Source organism: Paramisgurnus dabryanus, chromosome 11 (genome assembly GCF_030506205.2).
Source record: "Paramisgurnus dabryanus chromosome 11, PD_genome_1.1, whole genome shotgun sequence".
Classification (NCBI taxonomy): Eukaryota; Metazoa; Chordata; class Actinopteri; order Cypriniformes; family Cobitidae; genus Paramisgurnus; species Paramisgurnus dabryanus.
This window is the reverse complement of record NC_133347.1, coordinates 7,177,903-7,200,252: the sequence shown is the minus strand read 5'-3', so window position 1 is coordinate 7,200,252 and position 22,350 is coordinate 7,177,903. Positions and strand designations below refer to the sequence as shown.

The following is a 22,350-nucleotide window of genomic DNA, read 5'->3' as shown; positions in this document are numbered from 1 at the left end:
ATCCACTGCAGTGTTAGATGTGTGACACTAGGGGGCAGAGTTTTTCAGATGGCACCTGCCAATAGGGGTGAGCGTTCACCATGTTGCATGCTATCTCTCCCTTCATAGTCAGGATAAAGATGGTTACTCTGAAGAACAGGCTGAACCCGCAGATAAATTTTCTGCCCAAAAGAGAGGATGTTTGTTAACTTAAAAAATGAACATGCACATTTTACTAAAAAGTTTTACAGTTATTGATCTGGCAAACATATCCAAAGTGCATTCGATCTCTACATTTTATCAGGGCAACTGGGGATCGAACCCATGTCTTTTAGCACTGTTAATACAACACTTTGCTATAGATGAGCTATAGGAACAGCAAAACACTGTACCTGGAAATCTGGTATGTATGTGAGGAAGAAGCTGATGAAGGAGAATGCCAGAGACCATTCAGATGCAGCACTTAACAGATGAGCTATGAAACCCTACAACACAAATGCAGACATTACACAAACACCTGTTATCAATGGCAGCAGCTACAAACCAATGAAAATTATGTCCATGTACCTGGTAACCACACAGTTGACGGTACCCATTGACTTCCATAGTAGGAAAAACAAATATTATGGAATTCATTGGGTACCGTCAACTGTGTGCTTACAATCATTTATTTATTATAACAACATCAGGGTGAGTACATTATGAAATAATTGTCATTTTTGGGTGCAGTAGTATGCAGTACAGCTTGAAGATCAATCTTACATTTTCTCCGGACTGCCAGTGTAATTTCTCGGCCACATCTGCACCAGGCAAGGCATCATACATTAAAACAGAGGATATGGATACTTAAATTTAGTCAAAGAAGTACAACATGACTGCCAAAACAGGACTATTTATAAATAAATCTTCATTTCTAAATGTATAGACATTTTTTTCAAAATGATATAAGATTATCCATTTTAAAGTAAAATACTGTCTCCTAACATTTTTTGTTATATTCACAAAATGAATTCACAAAGACTTGAAGATAGTGCAATACAAATTTTTGTAATATAATAATTCAATTATTTTAAATTTTTTACAAGATAAATATTTGTATTAAATATTTTTTAGTGCTGGGAAAAGATTAATCGTGATTAATCGCATACAAAATAATAAAATAATAACAAAAATAATTTATATAGAATATATAAAAATATAAAAAAATATATATACACATGTAAATGTTTCTTAAATACATACATGAATATGTGTTTATTTATATATACATAATAATTACACACAGCACACATGTATATTATGCTAAAAATCACTTTTATTTTGTATGCGATTAATCGCGATTAATCTTTTCCCAGCACAAATTTTTTTCAATCTTAAAATATTTTTTGTGAGTATTTTTACATTTGCATTTAGCAGATGCTTTTATCAGTAGTTACAACACTGAAAAAAAACGATTCATTCAATTAGTGGTTGCAATCAATCTATTTAAGCTACATTTAAACAAAAAAATTAGAAAGGCAAAACAAAACAAAAAACTTTTGTTAAAATGTAGCCTAAATGCATTGATTGCAACCACTTACCTAAAAAAATGGATTAAATTGAATGAATAATTTTTTCAGTGAAGGGACCGATCACACATATGGGGTTTAGGGGGCGTGCACACCAAAGCTATTACGCCCACGGCTGGTGTATGTTTTCAATTTTTTTCCAATGGAAGCTCTGCGTTTTTCAAAAAAGCCGGCGCTCGGTGGTTTTGAGTTGAAAAATATTCAACTTTAGGTGAAAAGCTAAATGGCTTTTTAATGGTTTTCTACGGGCAGTGAGCATTATGCGCACTAGCGCAGCACATGTTTTTACAGCAGTGCCCTGAACGAAAAAAGCGCCCGGCATCATAAGCGTTTTTCTTTTGTCCAATCGAATGAGGTGGGCCTTTTCGTTGTGATGACAGAAGTGTACAGTTGCTTGTTACAACCAGATACTGCACCTGCTCACTGCGTGTTTGTGCACCTCTCACCCTCAATAGTGACCAAAAAAAGGCAGTGCCTTGCGTTTCTAGGCATTTAAAACACGTTTGGTGTGATCGGCCCCTTACAGTGCATTCAAGCCGGGGGTTTTCAAACTTGATGCCAGGGACTCCCAAATAGGATGAACCTTTTGTGAAAAAAAAGCCCTCTACCTAAACTAAATATCAATTTATATTTATTTTATATGTAACTACATTTTACATTTTAAAGTAATATTGAATATATAAAAAGAAATATTTTCAATAAAAATTTGTGCAGCGACTTTGACAATAATCTTTTGTCTAACAAACCCGATTGAGTTAAATAAATGGGGCTTTAAGTAAAACACACAATAAAGATACAAAGGAAATATTAACAATTTTGGAATGTATGAAGCAAGAAATGAGAGAGGAATAAATGTAAATATATTTTACTTTTTTGTCATTTTTGCTGAAATTTTACTGGGGAACCTCTTAGATCAGGGGTCTCCAACCTTTTTATGAGCAATTGCTACCACAATTGATAAAACAATCTGGGCTACTTTTTTATATCATCTACTCAAAAAAAAAATTGTTTTACTTGTTGATATGTTTTATCATTGTTTAAAATGTTATCATACATAAAAGAAGACAAAGCTAATATGAAAAATATATAATAAATAAATCTTAAAAAGCTCACAGACTCAACCTGATGTTGGAGACCACTGTCCTAGAGACTCTGGAGGTCCCCGTGCCTCAATTTGAAAACCCCTGCATTCACGCCTTACATTTGATCAATATGTGCATTCCCTGGTGTCGAACCAATGACCTTTGTGCTTCTAATGAAATTCTCTACCATGCTTGAGCCGCAGGAACCCAAAAATGATCATATTGAAGATTGCACAGATTAAAGGATACATGTAACGATGCTGATGAGAGACCAGATTCCAACAGCCGTACGTGACCAGAGAATATATTTGCCATGGAAACGTGGTTGCATGCGGTATGATATACCAATCTGAATCAGGATATACAACAATCCTGGGCCAAATGTTAGCCCCGCCCCCAAAAGATGTACAGCTATTATATCTGTTTTCTAAAAAACAAACAAAATGAAATATATTACACACAGGTCATTATAGCCGTGCCCTTAAAATCAATGTCTTGCATTCATACAAATTGTAATCTTAATGTTGAAAAAATAGTCCACGTCTATGCTATTTGTCAACTACCACAGTAAAGAATGAAACAGTGGTTGTCTTACCTGGAAGTTGGCGACGACACACATCCCTACAGAGCTAAAGATGCCCAGAAGAAGAGCCGTGTAATTCATCAGATGTAAACCTGACTCAGAGACCAAAACCAAAGCCTGAACTTGTTTATATCGCACATACATAGTGCCTAAACCTGCAAAAACACACACTTAAATTCACACACATCCAGGACTGTGGCACGCTAACCATTTTGGAAACACTTTACAGGAAGGTTGTATTAGTTAATGCATTAGCAAAGATTATTAAATGCTGATAAACTATATTGGTAGTTTATTTTAGGTATACTCTCATAAAAAAGGTACAAAACTTTTTGTCACTGGGCTGGTACTATTTCTGCACAGATATGCCAGTGTGTACTAACTTTTAGGTACAAAAGTATACTTTAAAAAAAATACCTTCATGTAGCTTTATTCTGATGCTGTTATGATGTTAAAGGTCCCATATCATGAAAATCTTACTTTCTCCATGTTTAAGTGCTAAAATTGGGTCCCCAATGTTTTTATCAACCTAGTGTTGTAAACCTTTTTAGACTTGGATTTCCTCGAGCAGTAGTCTTTGTTGCAGAAAGCGATCAGAGCATAGAGCCTGGAAGCTGCAGTAACCAAGTCTGACTTTGGATATACATCCATTACATTTAAAGCCATTGGAAGGGGGCAGACCCTTCAGACGGAAACAATGCCTTCAGATTACAGTATAAACATGAAAGAAAGGTTACAGTCAGGCAAGAAAGGGCCGTTGTAAACGCATCCCAGATAATCCCCCATTGTGTATGTAAACATAATAGCCCCACTAAAACATCAACTTCATCATGATAAAGAAAGGGTCACACCTTTGCCCTAAGGGCGCACTCACACTATCCAAACCAAACCGCGCTCGGGCGCGTTTGCCCCCAAAGCCTGGTTTGATTGACTAGTGTGATCGCTCTGATCCGTGCCCGGATTGATTAATCGCGCCGCGGCCGGGTTGCAGAGGTGGGCCGGAGCGCGGTTCACTTGAGCTCAGGCGCGGAAGGCTGTGAGCGCGATTCAAAAGGTGAAGACGTCAGTTGCGCGCCCACTCACCTTCATCTGCCTCCGTAAAAACCTTTTGATGCGAGCAGCGGGGTTACGTGAATGTCCGAGCTGCACACGTGACAGATCAACTAAGCAATATGATGACATGTGAGAGGGCTGTCTGTAATCGCGCACCAAACGACTACGAATGAAAAACACAGACTTATTATTACGGTGGTTTCCAGTGTTAAGAGAGAGCTTTACTTCCTGCTTTTTCAAAACAATCGCATCTTAATGACAAAAGCGCGCCCGGACTCGGATCGATAAGAAGTACAGTGTGAGTGTGTGCACCTGGGGGAGTAGGGAGGGGTGACAATCGCTCTGGGGCATGATTTGGTTTGGTTTGGATAATGTGAGTGCGCCCTAAGATTCACTGGCGAACAAAAGGTCACCAACTTGCCCAATGGAACAAAGGCAGGAAAGCCACCTATTAGGTTTAATTACTTTTCTTGATTCTTTTATATTTAGGTGAACAAATGCATATGATAATAATTAATAAAACAAAAACCATGACTTCAAATAACATTTCATCTCTAGAAATTGTGATAAAGATCAACCCAGTAACTTAGTTTAGGTAAACATACTCTGCAAGCATGTGAAAAAATAGGTCATTGAAATTTGGCTCCCTTTATGATGTCATAAGGGGATCTTATTATAATAATACCGCTCCTATCCAACGACAGCACCGCCGTTTAGTGCAGAGAGAAAGAGAAAAAAATTGAGTTCATCAAACCACCATTATTTTGATCAGTGTTTGCACTTTATCAGCTCATTTGCATTTTTAAGGACACACCCAAAAATTGCTATTTTTTTGCTCACACCTACAAAGTGGAAATTTTAACATGTTATAATAAATTATCTATATGGTATTTTGATCTAAAACTTCACATACGTACTCTGGGGACACCAAAGATTTATTTGACATCTTAAAAAAGTTTTGTGACATGGCACCTTTAACAAATACAAGTGCACTGCAAAAAATTATTTTCAAGAAAAGATTTTCTTAGTATTTTTGTCTTGTTTTCAGTAAAAATATCAAAAAATTCTTAAATTAAGATGCCTTTTCTTGATGAGCAAAACGACCCAAGAAAATAAGTCTAGTTTTTAGACCAAAAATATCAAATTTAAGTGATTTTTTTGAATAAAACAAGCAAAAAAATCTGCCAATGGGGTAACCAAAAAAATCTGAAATTTTTTTCTTAATCGGTAAATAAATAAAAAAATCAAGAAAAAATTGCTTACCCCATTGGCAGATTTTTTTTTGCTTGTTTTATGCACAAAATCACTTAAATTTGATATTTTTGGTCTATAAACTTATTTCTAATATTATTTTTTTGAAATGTGAATTTTTTACTGAAAACTGAAAATACTTATATTTTTTTTCTTGAAAATCATTTTTTGCAGTGTGTTTTGTAAAGTTTTAGCACATTTTCTATACATGTTGACTACGCAGTATTTGTATGAGTTTGTCTATCTATCTGACTTCTAAGCTTATAACCGGTCAAATATTTTTCCATCATTTTGAAACCATGAATCATCATTACCTAAGAAAGCTGAGATTGAGAGCATGAAGCCAAACACACAGCGTTCAGGGACCTCAGTGCCAGTGTCACTACAAACAAAAAATACAAAAAACACAAAAGCAAGATTTGATTTTAAATCCCTGGGAGACTTCTGACGTTGGGTTATACATTAGTTTTAATATAACAGTTAGTTATATACGTTAGTTTTTAATATAACAGTCTAATTGCAATCCTATAGGCTCTTATTTTTGTCTCAGCTACATTTTATTGCAGTTAATTTATGCATTTCATATTTTACTCATTTCTATGAAAGCTGGCCTGGCATGCCTGTTTATTTCAATTCATTAATTTTTCAGAAATTCCTTATTTCTTTATTTCTACAATATTTTCTTCATATGTCCCTGCTGCTTGTTATAACATGTATTTTCTGTAAAGCTGTTTTGCAACATTCCTGCTCCTGTCAAACTCTTAAATCATGTCACAAATAATTGATGATTTAAATCAGTAAGGCTTTTTATCCCTGTATGTTCCAAGCATTCACACAATATGTTTGTTCTCCATAAAGGCAACTTCATAAACTTGCACAACACCACACATCCAGAAAAACAAACGATCAGTAAAAGAATTCAGGATCTCACCTAATGTATGGAACGATCAGGTCTGCATGACCCAACACAACTGCTATGGCATACGACAGGAGTAATGTAGCAGATGACCAGATAACCAAAGCCACAGGGAGAGCGCAGAGCCCTCGCCTAAACCACCACATGATGCCTCACATAGAGTCGGTCCTATGAAATTCACTTAAAAATAGGGATGCACCGAATCCAGATTTTTTAGGTTCGGCCGAATCCCGAATCCACCGTTTAAGATTCGGCCGAATCCGAAACCGAATACCGAATCCTACTCGCATCCTTATTCCATTAACACAGTAAAACACATTAATGAATTATACAACGTCCACAGCATGTATTTTTCATTTTATTTAATTTTAAGTGTACATTATGCCAGGATGACAAGTTGGAAAACTATTTTGACAATTACCATAAGCCTATGTATAATGAAAGCGATGCGTTGCGACACGCTCGTTTTTACAATAAGCAAGCAGCTCCGCGCTGAAAACTATATTTAACTTTGAGTGAGAAGCTCCGCTCGTCAATGTCAGGTTTCACACGGCCGTCCAATTACAATGGAGGAGGGGCGGGACATTACCACAGCAACCAACCGGCTCACAGCTGAAGCATCACAGCTACCAAGCGCTCGGCTGAAAAACAGCTGGCATTTGGTGTCCTCAAGGCGTTTTCAGCCGTGTTTAAAAGTTTTGGTGTGTCCAGCCCCTAAAGCTCACCGAAAGAAAAAGCTCATCTCCACGTCAGCACCCGATGTGTGTAATCAACGGCCGCAGGACGTCGAGCAGCGTAGCGCAAGCCTAGGATTCGGTTCGGTGGAAAAAAATTCTAGGATTCGGCCGAACCCGAACCCCGTCAAAAAGCCCAGTATTCGGCCGAATCCGAATCCGAATCCTGGATTCGGTGCATCCCTACTTAAAAAACATTGAGCTTAGAAAACATGAAACAGCAACAGCACACAAGAAGGGAAAAAATAAATGAACACTCATTTATAAGTCTTACTTGCACATGCAAACATAGAAAGTATAGAAAGTAAGGTCAACTGAGATTCAGCATCAGATACGACAACCCTGAGGTTAGAGAGTTAGTCAATAACATGGACACGAGTATCATCTGACATGCTTTCATACAAACTAATGTTCAGAAACAGAAAGAAATAGAAAGAAGAAAGATTAGGTTGTTAGTACGGATTATAAAGTCTTTATATCAAATGTCTTGTTCTGCATGAATGATTCTGTGCGTGTGTGATGCCTTGCCAAACGTCCTGTGACCAAAATCAGCTGATCTTCATTCAGCATGATTCCATTTTCTGTGATTAGACAAGCCAAATCTCACAAACACACACACACACACACATGCAAAGACACACACGTAAACACACATTGACCATTACAAAAGAGACTCACAGACCACTACAAGAGAATACTGTTCTGGTACCATGGTACAGTGTTGGCATCAGAAGGTAATATCATAGTAGTGAATAGACTACTACATTTGTGACCCTGAACCACAAAACCAGTCACAGGGGTCATTTTATTTATTAATACATCATCTGGAAGCTGAATAAATAAGCTTTCCATTGATGTATGGATATATTTGGCTGAGATACCACAATTTCAAAATCTGGAATCTGAGGGTACAAAATCAAAATATTGAGAAAATCTAATTTAAATTTAAAATTGTCCAAATTAAGTCCTTAGCAACTACAAACAAACAAAAATTAAGTTTTGATATATTTATGGTAGCAAACTTACTAAATATTAGGGCTGGCCATAGATTAATCTAGATTAATCTCATACAAAATAAAAGAAAATTTTCGCATAATATATGAGTTTGTGCTGTGTGTAAATATTATATGTATATTTAAACACACACGCACGCACGCACGCACACACACACACACACACACACACTTAATTTTTTTATTAATATATAATATATAAATAATAAATATATATTAGGACTGGGCATAGATTAATCTCATACAAAATTTAAGGAATTTTTTGCATAATATATAAATTTGTGATGTGTGTAAATATTATGTATATTTTAACACACACACGCACGAAATGTTTTATTTAAATAGTTTTTTATTTATATATATAATTTAGAATATATAAAATGTAAATATATATCTATATATATATCTATATATATATCTATATATATATCTATATATATATATATATATATATATACATACATATGTAAATGTTTCTTAAATACATACATGAACACATAATAATTACACACAGCACAAACTCATATGTTATGCAAAAAAGTACTTTTATTTTGTATGAGATTAATCTAGATTAATCTATGGCCAGCCCTAATATATATACACATGCAGATGTTTCTTAAATACATACATGAATTGTGTGTATTTATGTATACATAACAATTACACAGTACAACCTCATGTGTTGTAGAAAAAAATTACGTTTATTTTGTATGAGATTAATCTAGATTAATCTATGCCCAGCACTACTACATTTCTTCTGGATCTTTACTTAAAATAATGATTTTTGGCATTAAAGAAAAATTAATCATCGGTAACACTTTACAATAAGATTCATTCGTGAACATTAGTTAATGTACTGACTGACATGAACAAACCATGAGCAATAATTTTTTTACAGTATTTATTAATGTTTTTTAATTTTAGTTAAAAGAAATAAAAAATTTTAATTGTTAGTTCACGATGCATTAACTAACGTTAACAATATTTTAAAAAAGGATTAATAATTTTTGAAACGAACATTAACAAACATTAATAAATGCTGTATAAGTGCAGTTCATTGTCAGTTCATGTTAACTAATGTTGTTAACTAATGTGAACTAATGAAATCATTTTCACTTTAAAATTTACCATATAATCAATATTCTATTTACTGATTTATATCACGATCATGATGGGCCCTATTTTAACGATCTAAGCGCATTGTCTAAAGCGCACAGGGCAACGTCTAAATGGGCGTGTCCGAATCCACTTTTGCTAATTTAATGACGGGAAAAATGGTTTGTGCGCCGAGCGCATGGTCAAAAAGGGTTGGTCCTTCTTTTTTAATGAGTAATGGGAGCATTTTGGGCGTAACGTGCAATAAACCAATGAGAGTCTCACCTCTCATCCCCTTTAAAAGCGCTGGCGCTATGTCTAATCCCTATTTAGATGACAGACTTTGTAAACCGAAAAACTAAGCGGAGGAAGAAGATCACCAGTTTAAGATTAATGTTAAATAATTGTGTTGTTTTTCACTTGCATTGAAATTGTTATTTTTTTATTAAAACCTTTAAAACCCGTTTTCTTTTAACCATGGAAGTAAAATAGCAGGCTTTTAGTTGCTGTAAATGTATGGCTGTCCAATATCATCAAAAAATTATTTACAAGTATGTAAGAAAAGGTTTGTACTGTAAAAATACTTTATTTGTAACAAACAGGAGATAAAGAATTTACAAACGGCTCTCCGCAAGGTTCAGCACTTGGACAGCTTCAGTTTTTTTTAAGCATTACTTAAAAATGTTTCTCATCTCACCATATCCACAGGTACAGAGTCATCATATACAATAAATCCGTGAGGTAGCATTTAAAAAATTTTTTTTAAACAGTTTAAAGCAAAGCATTTATTTACTTACCAGGCTGCAGGTGAAGCAGGTCTTTGTGGCTTCTAACGTCTCATAATTACTCCTCATTTATGTCCAAGAGACTCAATAAAAATCTTTTACATTCAATCCTTTAATCTTTCATATTTTAAAAGCGTTTTTGTGCTGCTGCGCATTCATGTATGTGATAAAACCATATTGCGCCATTGACTTTAGACTTTAGACCAGGTTTTTGTTGGTCAATGGCGTAGTCTATTTTAGTTGCCTCAAAATAGCAACGCGCCAACAATGAGCCTGAACACACCTCGTTTTCAGACCAGAATGCCCATGGGCGCAAAAGGGGGCGCAAATGCATTTGCTATTCAAACAACATGGCGCTAAACGTGAAAATGATAATTGCGCAGGGTGGAAACTAGCAAAAGACACTTGCGTTGTGCATTGCGCCGGGTGTAAGATAGAGCCCGATATGTACATGGTCATTCAAATAACACAAACGTACTGCTATGACACATTCAATTGGTATAGTGTTGTGTTCAGTGCAAAGCGTAGGTCATGAGTTTTATATGCACATACTGATCAAATGTATACTGTAGCTTTGGATAGAAGTGTCTTCCAAATGTATAAATCTAAAGACACAAAAAAACCTCTGTAGTACCAATGTTTTTCTTGAGACAAAAAAAAACCCAGGACAAACTGAGACACTGATCAAAAGTCTGTTACCATAAATATAACAATCTTTATTTCAATCCATTAGTCAATTAAAAAGTTGTCTGCAGTAAATCAACATTACAACAAAAGTACAACTGAAAGACATCGTTTGCATCCTTTTAACTGTGTGTGTGTGTGTGTGTGTGTGTGTGTATTGCTGCTTTGGTTAGCCTAGAGTGATCGGATGGCGTTACAACAACAACAAAACAAAAAAAAATACTTAAATAACATTCACAAAACATTTCCAGTAAAGAGTTTCACAAACCCATAGAAAACAAAGTACCCTTGGAAGCACACAATGCGTAACTGTGCGGTTAACCTTGACTGATCTGCAATATTAATCTTTTTAAACAGCACAGTTTTTATAAAAAAAAGTGAATACGAAGGTAGAGAAAATGAACAAATGGGTAACATTTAACTTTGTTAACATTTGTTAAAGCATTAGCGAACATGAACTGACAATGAGCAATACTTCTACATCATTTATTATAATTTCAGCATTAACTAATACATTTTTAAACATTAGGGATGCTTAACGATTAATCGCGATTAATCGTTAGCAGAATAAAAGTTTTTGTTTACATCATATATGTGTGTGAACTGTGTATAACAACTTTGTATAAATAAATGTACACACATGCATGTATAAGTTTTAGAAATGTTTACATGTGTATATACATTGGTATATTTATGTATAATTTATATTATATATAAATACTTAATATATAAAAAAAATCTTAAAATTATACATGAATGTGTTCATATTTATATATATATACATATTTATTATACACAGTTTACACACAAATGTGATGTAAACAAAAACTTTTATTCTGCTAACGATTAATCGCGATTAATTGTTTAGCATCCCTAACGACAATGAACTAACATAATGAACTTGGCATTAACAAACATTAATAAATGATGGAAAATATATTGTTTATCATAACTTAACGCTAGCCAATTACTTTACAAATGTTAACAAACAACCTTTTTGTAAAGTGTTACCAATAAATGAAATTGAGCTGCATAATGATTAATCGCAACTAATCGTTTGCAAAATATTTTTTTTTACTTCATATATATGTTTGTACGGTGTATAATAATTATGTATATATAAATACACACACATGCATGTATAATTTTAAGAAAAAATATTTATATAAAAAGTATTTGTATTTATATATAATATAAATTATATATAAATATTAATATACACACATGTAAATATTTCTTAAATATATGCATGCATGTGTGTGTATTATACATAATTATTATACATGGTACACACACACATATGATGTAAACAAAAACGTTTATTCTGCAAACGATTAGTTGCGATTAATCGTTATGCAACCTTAAAATGAAATCATTGTTGCGATTAATGTAAGTTTACAAAATCGATTACTTTAACGCAACATACAGGAGTGAGAAATTGCATCTTTGTCAATTACGATGCTATAAACAGAATACATTTCCAAACAAAACGCAAATTGAAACTTCGACTTTTACTGTGCATAGAGAAATTTACCAACAGGCACAGAAATAAATTAGCACATGATATCGTGATTATTGATCTTAAAATACTGATTTTTAGGTTTGTTATCTGTAATTAAGTGAATCATATTATGTACATTGTCAACTTTAAACACCCAACTAAGTATTTTTGACTTCCCCAGTTATTATTACGAAAAGCACTTTCGAAATACTTTTCTTATACGTTTTTCTCATCGTGTTACATAGACATAGTTAAACAATTATAATTCCCTACAAAACACTAGAAGCTACATATGCATAGTGAGAAAACTGATAGGTTTATACTGTATAGATGTATACTGACTCTGAAGTAGCTTATGAATTAGATTTGTATCATTTACGATTTGCACTTCTGACATTATGATGGAAACTCTTCTAGCTGATCTGCTTGTCATAAGATTTCCTCGTGTTAAAATTGTGTTTGGATGTTATCTCTCATTTGTCTGACGTCGGTTCGTTTTTTAATTCGGACAACAACACTGCTTTGTACTGGCAAGACTTTATGTAACCGTGTAAAACGATAAATAAAGATCAATTAACACCTACATTATACCGTGATGAAATGATGTCTTAACACACTGTCGTGTTAGCTGTTTGAAAGAATAAATTAAACAGAAAGAAGAAAACACTTGGTCCATTTAAAAACATACATTAAAACTGTAACGTAAATCTTTTTACAGTTGCACGCATCCTCACAAACCACGGAGACAAAACTAGGCAATAAAATCCCAATAGGAAGAACTACAGATGAAATAATATACTCGTAACAATTCCCTTTCTGCCTTCATATGTTCTTCAATCCCAAAAACCTCAATTTTTATGACTCGTATTGTAACTGCAGCCATTCAGGCTCCACCTGGCTCGTGTTTTACATTCACATAAGTGCGTGACCTACTGAAGTGAGGTTAATGGTGATTACTGCTGTCTGTCAGAGCTGAGGATGGAGGTCGGATGGTGAAGACACAGATGTTTAAGTGTGCGGCGATCTGGTTACATACACTCACACAGTACCGCACCAGATCAAACACTGACAGCGCCTGCGAACACACAGGAAACAGATAAGAAAGCTGAAACACATTTCAGATACAAGAAGATATTAAAAGTTACCAAGGGGATTATTTTTGGGTGCTGCGTAATATCATTGTGCCTGCTGCAGCCATGTCACAGCAGTAAAGTCCTTGATTATTACGCCAGAATGAGAGTATAGTTCATAGTCATATCTGCCTAGAAAAATCACCACTTTTAATTTTCCATCGGTCTTAGTACAGGAAGTAACTACAGAAGAGACAAGTTTTAAATAGCAAAAATATCGAAACTCTTTGGTTATTTTTTAGCGTGATGCTAATGGTCTAATCAGATTCAATAGATTATGCTAAGCTATGCTAAAAGTGCTAGCGCCAGATCCGGAGATCAGCTGAATGGATTCCAAAACGGTAAGAATCAAATGTTTAACTCTAGGGGAGCTGGAAATTAGCATATTTTCCAAAAAAGTGGAATGTCCCTTTAAAGTCAGCGTTAAACAGAGTAGCAATTGTCTTATTTTACCCATGGTGACGTATATCCAAGGGAAACGGCTTCTGAGATGAAAAAACGGTAGGGCTGGACTTGAATTCATCCAGGAAGAATTGATTTGATCATTTGAATTTAGGTCATGTTGTGATTTGCTAATGACTGCAATTTTTTCCTGGACCCCGCCCACCTGCCATACCATATGACAGGAGGTAAAGAGAGATTATTTTAAAGGGATAGTTCGGCCAAAAATGATATTAAACCCATGAGTTGCATATGTCCATCGTTTTCAGACAAACACATTTTCGGGTATTTAAAAAAATGTTTTAGATCTTTCAGTTGATTAAATGTAATGATACGGGGTCCACCCATAGTCCACGACCTTCAAGTCCAAAAAAGTGCGTCCATCCTTCACAAATTAAATCCAAACGGCTCCAGGATGATAAACAAAGGTCTTCTGAGGGTAATCCGCTCGGTGTTGTTGTAGAAATATCCATATTTAAAACTTTATTAATGAAAATAACTACCTTCCGGTAGCGCCGCCATCTTAGACTCCTCTGTATTCACGAGAGAGTATTAGCGTAGTGTACGCACTTTTCTTAGTGACGTATGACAAATTCGGAGGGCGGGGGCACAGAGCAGCATCAGAGTAGCCTCCGTAGGCTGCGTAAGCTCTCATCCTGAATGCGGACGGGACTAAGATGGCGGCGCTACCGGAAGGTATTTATTTACGTTAATAAAGTTTTAAATATGGATATTTCTACAACAACACTGTGCGGATTACCCTCAGAAGACCTTTGTTTATCATACTGGAGCCGTTTGGATTTAATTTGTGAAGGATGGACGCACTTTTTTGGACTTGAAGGTCGTGGACCCCTTAACATTACATTTAATCAACTGAAAGATCTAAAACATTTTCTAAAATATCCGAAAATGTGTTTGTCTGAAAAACGATGGACATATGCAACTCGGACAGCTTGGGGGGTGAGTAAATCATGGGTTTAATATCATTTTTGGCCGAACTATCCCTTTAAGGAGGGGAGGAGATTTGTGTGTTTGATTTAAGATTGTGAGGGCACATCTTTTTTTATTAAATAATGAAGCTCACAGATAAGTAATTTGAAATACCACAATATTTCAAAACAAATTTCACTCATATTTCTTAATGGCTTTTATTTGACGCTTACCACCCAGTCACTTTAGCTAAAAAAGTCAGCGAGACAGAGCGACACACACACACGCTTGATGGGTAGTATCTAAAAGCGGTATCAAAAGTCACTCCAGAGGTATTGTTAAGCTACAATAACGATGTTTTTGGATTTAAAAGGATTTACTTCTTGATACAAGTAACAAAATATATGATATAAAAATGCCAAACTTATCAGATATATACAGAAATACTTATTTTCCGCCATCTTGAATTATTTTCTTCGACTCGAACCACTGAACTACGTCACGCTGCCCCTTCACTCCGATTGGCATTTCCACTGAAAATGAATGGTAGCCTGTTGCTCTGTCTCTTGTAGCTAATGCGACTGTAGGGTTAGTTTTAACACAACTATTTCAAACCTCAAATCTTCTTTAACCTTGACATTAGACAGACAAACAGGCAGATAGCAGACGTACCAAAGCGACCCACAGCAGACAGTACTCATTAATAAAACTGTTGAAGTATTGATTCAGAAACAGCAGTGCTGGTCCAACGAAGGCCAAATCATTACGCTGCATTTCACTTTTGGTCATATGAGCGACCTAGCAAACAAAACAGACCACAGTGACATTAGATTAAGTGATACTAATGCTGCCTGATAAAAGCTTTAACTATATAAACTACAGAGAGTCACACACAAGTTTTACCAAGGAAACATGAGCTCAAATGCAAAAGCCTCTAAACATCAAAAATGAGATAATTATATTAAAGGGACATTCCACTTTTTTGTTTATATATGCTAATTTTCATGCTCCTCTAGAGTTAAACATTTGATTTTTACCTTTTTGGAATCCATTCAGCTGATCTCCGGGTCTGGCGCTACCACTTTTAGCACAGCTTAGCATAATCTATTGAATCTGATTAGACCATTAGCATCGCGCTAAAAAAATAACCAAAGAGTTTTGGAATTTTCCTATTTAAAATTTGACTAAACTGTAAGAATCAAATGTTTAACTCTAGGGGAGCTGGAAAATTAGCATATTTTCAAAAAAAGTGGAGTGTACCTTTAACCAAATGACATCATTGCCTGGGTTGCATATGTGTGGGGCAGGTCTAACAAAAGAAGGTCCAGATTATATTGGGGGTAGGGTTGTGTTTTTTTAGGTAATTTTAAATGTCAACATTGGCTTTCAGAGATCATGGACCCTGCCTTTAAATGCAAACAAGTGCAGTGTCGTGGTTGGATATTGCAGATTAAAGGTGGGGTGCATGATCTCTGAAAGCTAATGTTGACATTTGAAATCACCTAAACAGCAAAGTGGAGCTAAATTTCAATGACCTATTTTTACGCATGCTTGCAGAGAATAGTTTACCAAAACTAAGTTACTGTGGTGATCTTTTTTACATTTTCTAGGTTAATAAAAGCACTGGGGACCCAATTACAGCACTTAAACATGGAAAAAGTCAGATTTTCATGATATGTGCCCTTTAAGAGATTAATTTACAAAAAAAGTCAGTCGCACTTAGGGGGTTTTGCATCGGAGCTCTTCATTTGTTAATGCATTAGCTAGCATGAACTAACAATGAATAACACTTTTACATAATACTAAAAACCTGGCAATAGCATTTATATCACTATGTCACTATTTACAAATGTAAACAAACATTCAAAGAAGTATTTATTTAGTTATATTCTAATTAAATAATCATTTATTTGACTTCAACTACAGTCTTACCACAAGTCTGTTGGTGAGTTTGGCTGAGACACACCCGAATGCCAAGACGTACAGGCAGGGATGTTTCTCAAAGAGCTGCTCTGAAGACTTCTTATAGATCATAAGAGCGAGAGTGATGATCACTCCTATATGGAAAGATGGAGAGAGTACGCTTGTTCCCTAAAAAAATAAAACAATAGAGGTGCCACTAATGGAGAATTTACATAAAAACAGGCATTATTTGCGAATGTCTTCAATGCTGCAGAAATGAGAGGGTTTATTTCGAACTTACTGCAATAGTGGATCCGTTTTTGCCCATTCCACCTGTGAATATAACATGGAAGTAGTTTGTGCAGGAGAAAACGGCCCCCGCCAAGGTGAGAAGAGCAGGGATTATTTTCATCTGGATATTTATCACAGGGACCTGGGAAAAATAAAAACATTTGGTTTTGAAATGTCATGCCCCTAAACACTTGTATTTGTATAAAAATGTGACCCTGGACCACAAGACCAGTCATAAATCGCACAGATATATTTGTAGCAGCAATAGCCAACAATATGCATGGGTTAGAATTATCGATTTTTCTTTTATGCAAAAAATCATTAGGAAATTGAGTTAAGTTAAAGGGACATTTCACTTTTTTAGATAATATTAGGGATGCTTAACGATTAATCGCAATTAATCGATAGCAGAATAAAAGTTTTTGTTTACATCATATATATGTGTGAACTGTATATAATAATTTTGTATAAATAAATGCACACACATGGATGTATATATTAAAGAAATGTTTACATGTGTGTATACATTTGTATATTTATTTATAATTTATATTATATATAAATATAAATACCTAATATATAAATATATTTTTTTCTTATAATTATACATGCATGTGTGAATATTTATATATACATAATTATTATACACAGTTCACACACATATATGATGTAAACAAAAACTCTTATTCTGCTATCGATTAATCGCGATTAATCGTTAAGCATCCCTAGAAAATATGCTAATTTTCCAGCTCCCCTAGATTTAAACATTTGATTTTTACAGTTTTGGAATCCATTCAGCTGATCTCCGGGTCTGGCACTGCCACTTTTAGCATAGCTCAGCATAATATTACGCAGTGCCCGAAAATAGTCCCCTGCTATTGAAAGTAACCATGTGGACTATTTTCAGGCAGTTTGAATATCACTACGCCTGCTGCAGCCATGTTACGGCAGCAAAGTCCTTGATTATTACACCAGAATGAGAGTAGAGTTCCTAGCCATATCTGCCTTGAAAATCGCAACTTTTAATTTTCTGTCGGTCTTAGTACACAATGTAACTACAGAAGAGTCAAGTTTTAAATAGGAAAAATATCGAAACTCTTTGGTTATTTTTTTTAGCGCAATGCTAATGGTCTAATCAGATTCAATGGATTATGCTAAGCTATGCTAAAAGTGCTAGTGCCAGACCAAGAGATCAGCTGAATGGATTCCAAAACTGTAAGAATCAAATGTTTGACTCTAGGGGAACTGGAAAATGAGTATATTTTCAAAAAAAGTGGAATGTCCCTTTAAATTTTCTACCGTAATATATAAAAACTTTATTTTTGTGAGTGGATGCAGTTGCTAAGGACTTCATTTGGACAACTTTAAAGATGATTTTCTCAGTATTTAGATTTTTTTGCATTCTCAGATTCCAGATTTTCAGAAAGTATCTTAGCCAAATATTGTTTTATTTTAACAAACCATACATCATTTCAACTTTCAGATGATGTATAAATCTCAATTAAAAAAAATTGACCCTTATGACTGGTTTTGTGGTCCAGGGTCACATATGTTTAAAATGAAAGGGAATAATGGTGGAAACTCTGCATGAAATTCTGACTATGGTGATGAAAAAGCATGAAATACAGATTTAGATATCTAAAAGCCTAATATGATCAAAAGGTGTTAAAAAAAATAATTAAATTACCACAAACTCCCAAAAATCTGTCCCTCCAACGGCAGCCAGTAAGTACAACATTATAAAGAAGATTTGAACCTCGGTCACGTCAATTCTGCACAAGCAAACACCAAAGAGTGATTTAAAATCAGATTCAATTATGAATTGCAATCTGTATGCTTCTGATGTGCATCGAAAACACAAAAACATTTTCAACATGAAGAACAGAAAACATTAGATTTGATCTTGATGTAATTCTTCAAATGATTGTTTAATGATAAGCCCAGACCCCCCGAGTTATACGCCAGGACTCACATGCCAAAGCGCAGCGTTCCAGAAACATACGTCTGCCAGTGGGCACAATAAAACATGAAGATGCCCGCAAAACAGCAGAAAAACATCCAGTCGGGGTGAGTACCCATCTGCACTGCTATACATGTGCCCAGAACCACAAACACTGCAATACAAAACAAAAGATCTCAGTAAGACTGAAAAATGTGCACTGCCTCATTTTGGCATGAAACACTCAATTCTAGCTCAAAATATTATATAGATAATTTATAATAGCATGTAAAAATTGCCACTTTATAGGTGTGAGGAAAAAATGTGACATTTTGGGTGTGTCCTTTAAAATGCAAATGAGTTGATCTCTGCACTTAATGGCAGTGCAGTGGATGGGAAGTGCAGATTAAGGGGCGCTATTATCCCCTTCTGACATCACAAGGGGAGACAAATTTCAATTACCTTTTTTTAACATGCTTACAGAGAATGGTTTACCAAAACTAAGTTACTGGGTTGATCTTTTTCACATTTTCTAGATTGGTAGAAGCACTGGGGACCCAATTATAGCACTTAAACATGGAAAAGTCAGATTTTCATGATATGTCCCCTTTAATACAATTTAATTATACAATGTAGTGCTGTTGGTAAGTAGCCTTAATTTTTATAGAATTTATGCTGAATTAATGTATTTTAGAAAATGTCTGTCAGTCATAAAACTGGGGGACCCCAGCACCATCTCGCAGGCCCCCAGTTTAAGAACCACTGACCTATTGTATAGGTAAACATCTCTAAAATCATACCTTAACCCTAACCCTTGAGACATGTTGATTCAATTATTTACCAACTTAACTGTAAAATCCAAAAGTGACTTTAATGTGTAATAAAATGAAAGTGATGTGATTGTCAAGTATGGTAGCCCATGCCCGAAATGTGACCTCTGCATTTACTATGCTAAGGTAATGTCGTACCATACACAAACATAATCAGACCTGTCGAAAGGGAGTCACAGCCATGGTCAAAAAGCTCGCCAAGAGCAGTGCTGCTATTGGTCCGTCGGGCCTGCTTCCCATCTATGGCATCTAATGATTGGTAGATGAACAGACCCAGAGCACAGGCTAAGTATGCCCACGTAGGTGCCTAAAAGAAAATGTTTACAAAAAAATGTCAGGAAACATACAACTTTACACCAAGGTTGGCTGATAAATGAGATCGACGTATACCTGTTCGGTGGCGGTAGGGCAGTAATACACCAGTATCAAAATGGTGAGGACGTTGGTAGCAAGTCCCACTATAGTTATGAGATTTGGGGCCATCCACAGAGGCACTTTGTTCACTAGCCAGCACCAGTATCCCTGCATGAGAGACTCCAGAAAAGATTGACCGGCACTGCTGTATTTATGATCCTCTAACCTTTTCAGCTGCTGCCGTGACAGTCGGGATACCGGCAGCTCCATCAGCTTGGTAAGGAGACCGGTGCCCTCATCCATGCCCGGTGCGGGCTGCTCACGACCCGAAGAAGAACCGGAGTCGGAATCTTTCCGAACCCGGGCAGGTTTCCTGTTTGAGCTCATGACTCTCTGGAAATTTGGGGAGTTTTTGGAATTAAATCTATGGAAACAAAGACACTGTAAGTCATCATTACTGTATGTTACTAGTTTAACAGCATTCGGATGAATAAAAACATGTCAAGCGGGGTGGTGTAGTTAGTATGCAGTATTATTTAGTAAATGATTTCCAGACCAAATGACTTGGATTGCAGTGTAGCCTATATCTGTTAGTCAAGGACGATAGGACATGCTTTTTAAATTCACTTGACAAGCAGTTTAATTCTTTTGTTTATATAGTACCTATTGAAACAGGAACTTGGGGAACGATTTATTATTAAATAGCACATAACATTAGCCTTTAGCCATAATTTGCTGTTGGTTTATAGTTTGCTTTGCTAACTATGCAAATAAACACACACCTATAAGTGCAAGATGAGTCATTAAGATGTTTCTCAGGATGTAAGATTGTACTTTAAACTAGTGTAGATCGGGTAGAAGGTTATGTTTAACATATTTGTATTCACACATTGTACACAAAAAACTGTGAAATGACAAATATAGTGGCGAGTATTAACAGATCATGAGAGAGAGAGGAAGAGACGCCTCTTAAACCACATTACAAGTACATACCATAAAGACATTAATTTAAATTCATGCACTAGTAAATGACGTTGCAGGAAATCCTCCAAATACTCACCAGAAAGACTGTAAAAATTGTGTTTAGGTAGATGTGTGATGACCCATGTAAATCCCCCTGCTCGAGGGTGTCAGCTTAATAACGATCTGAGAAACGATGATGACGTCAGCTTGATATCAAACGTCTGTCAGACGCGTCAGGCGAGATCAATGACGAGATTTGATTATTTTTAATGACACAACGTGTAAAGTCAGAAATATTTAGACATTCCTAAATTCAGTAGGATTTTATAAGGTTTTAATGTTTGAACAACTGTAACGTTACCTGTTTAGTACCGTTTGCGTAGTAAAGTCTTTCCTACACGCAGCACTTGAAAGAGTTCCCGTAATCCCAGAAGTTCGCTTGTTAAATCAATTACAAATAAATTAACTAGAGAAGAAAACGGCTCGACGCAAGCTCATAAACAAGTCAAAGGAAAACACGCAGTGTGTTGAAGGAAACAGCGTGGATGAGATGCAGAGAAGCGACAACGATTCAATGATGCGACGACAACGCCTTCCGGAAGCAAGCATTTCAAAATAAAAGTCCAACAATATTTTACAATAAACAAACTTTGAATTATTCAGATATATAACTCTGTTCAAAATGTGCTTGTTATTTATATGTAGAATCAAGATTAACTGCCGTCACAAAAATTGTTTTTTATGATCATTAAACGAATAAATCAAATTTAATATTTAAAATGAAATACAGTATCAGTGCCCGCAATTTCAATGTTGTTCTTTTTGCACTTTTTATGCTTCAAGTTTTTTATATTGCGGTTTTGGTACTATACATTTAATGAATTCCTTTAGGAGACATGAATGGAATTTAATTTTCTGAAATAGTTTTACGTTCCCATAAATAAAAGTCCCTTTATGTATTTTAATGGGCTTCACATAAACATTTTGTGAATTGTTTTCAACATTTCAGATATTTTGTAGCATTCCCCAATTCGGTAATAGCCGATTTACCTCAATCCCATTAGACAAAACAGAGTACCATAAGTCTGTTTCTCAACCAGGGAAACATATAAGGCCTCAAAAAACTTTCTTAGAATCCTTAAAATTACATTAAATTATTAAAAATAAGACAAAAAAATCTTTTTTTTTTAAATCTAAACATTTCTTATTGTTTGAAGACTTTTGTAACAAATATACATCTACTTATGCCACGATCTAGTATTTATTTTTTATTTTGTAGAAATTGTGAGTAGGGTGTCTCCAAATATTGTTGTGTACTACAAGAAA

The 22,350-nt window shown here is 35.2% G+C and overlaps 2 protein-coding genes across 3 annotated transcripts; both read right to left on the bottom strand.

Moving 5' to 3' along the window:
* Positions 1–13: 13 nt before the first annotated feature.
* Positions 14–6,614, bottom strand: dram2a (DNA-damage regulated autophagy modulator 2a). Its single transcript, XM_065248389.2, has 7 exons — positions 6,448–6,614; positions 5,831–5,898; positions 3,225–3,367; positions 2,879–3,056; positions 742–824; positions 372–464; positions 14–161 (listed from the first exon to the last, which is right to left on the bottom strand). Exons 1-7 carry the CDS (start codon positions 6,576–6,578, stop codon positions 45–47), a joined length of 813 nt encoding a protein of 270 aa, XP_065104461.1. The 5' UTR covers positions 6,579–6,614; the 3' UTR covers positions 14–44.
* A 4,135-nt stretch (positions 6,615–10,749) lies between these two features.
* cept1a (choline/ethanolamine phosphotransferase 1a) lies at positions 10,750–21,614 on the bottom strand. 2 transcript variants are annotated; one of them, XM_065248387.1, is made up of 10 exons: positions 21,386–21,614; positions 21,122–21,245; positions 20,098–20,485; positions 19,867–20,014; positions 18,911–19,052; positions 18,626–18,710; positions 16,949–17,080; positions 16,678–16,836; positions 15,418–15,543; positions 10,750–13,319 (listed from the first exon to the last, which is right to left on the bottom strand). In XM_065248387.1, exons 3-10 carry the CDS (start codon positions 20,446–20,448, stop codon positions 13,188–13,190), a joined length of 1,275 nt encoding a protein of 424 aa, XP_065104459.1. In that variant the 5' UTR covers positions 20,449–20,485; positions 21,122–21,245; positions 21,386–21,614; the 3' UTR covers positions 10,750–13,187. The 2 variants fall into 2 exon arrangements, with proteins under 2 accessions (XP_065104459.1, XP_065104460.1); XM_065248388.1 differs by having other exon boundaries at positions 21,122–21,207.
* Positions 21,615–22,350: the final 736 nt, after the last annotated feature.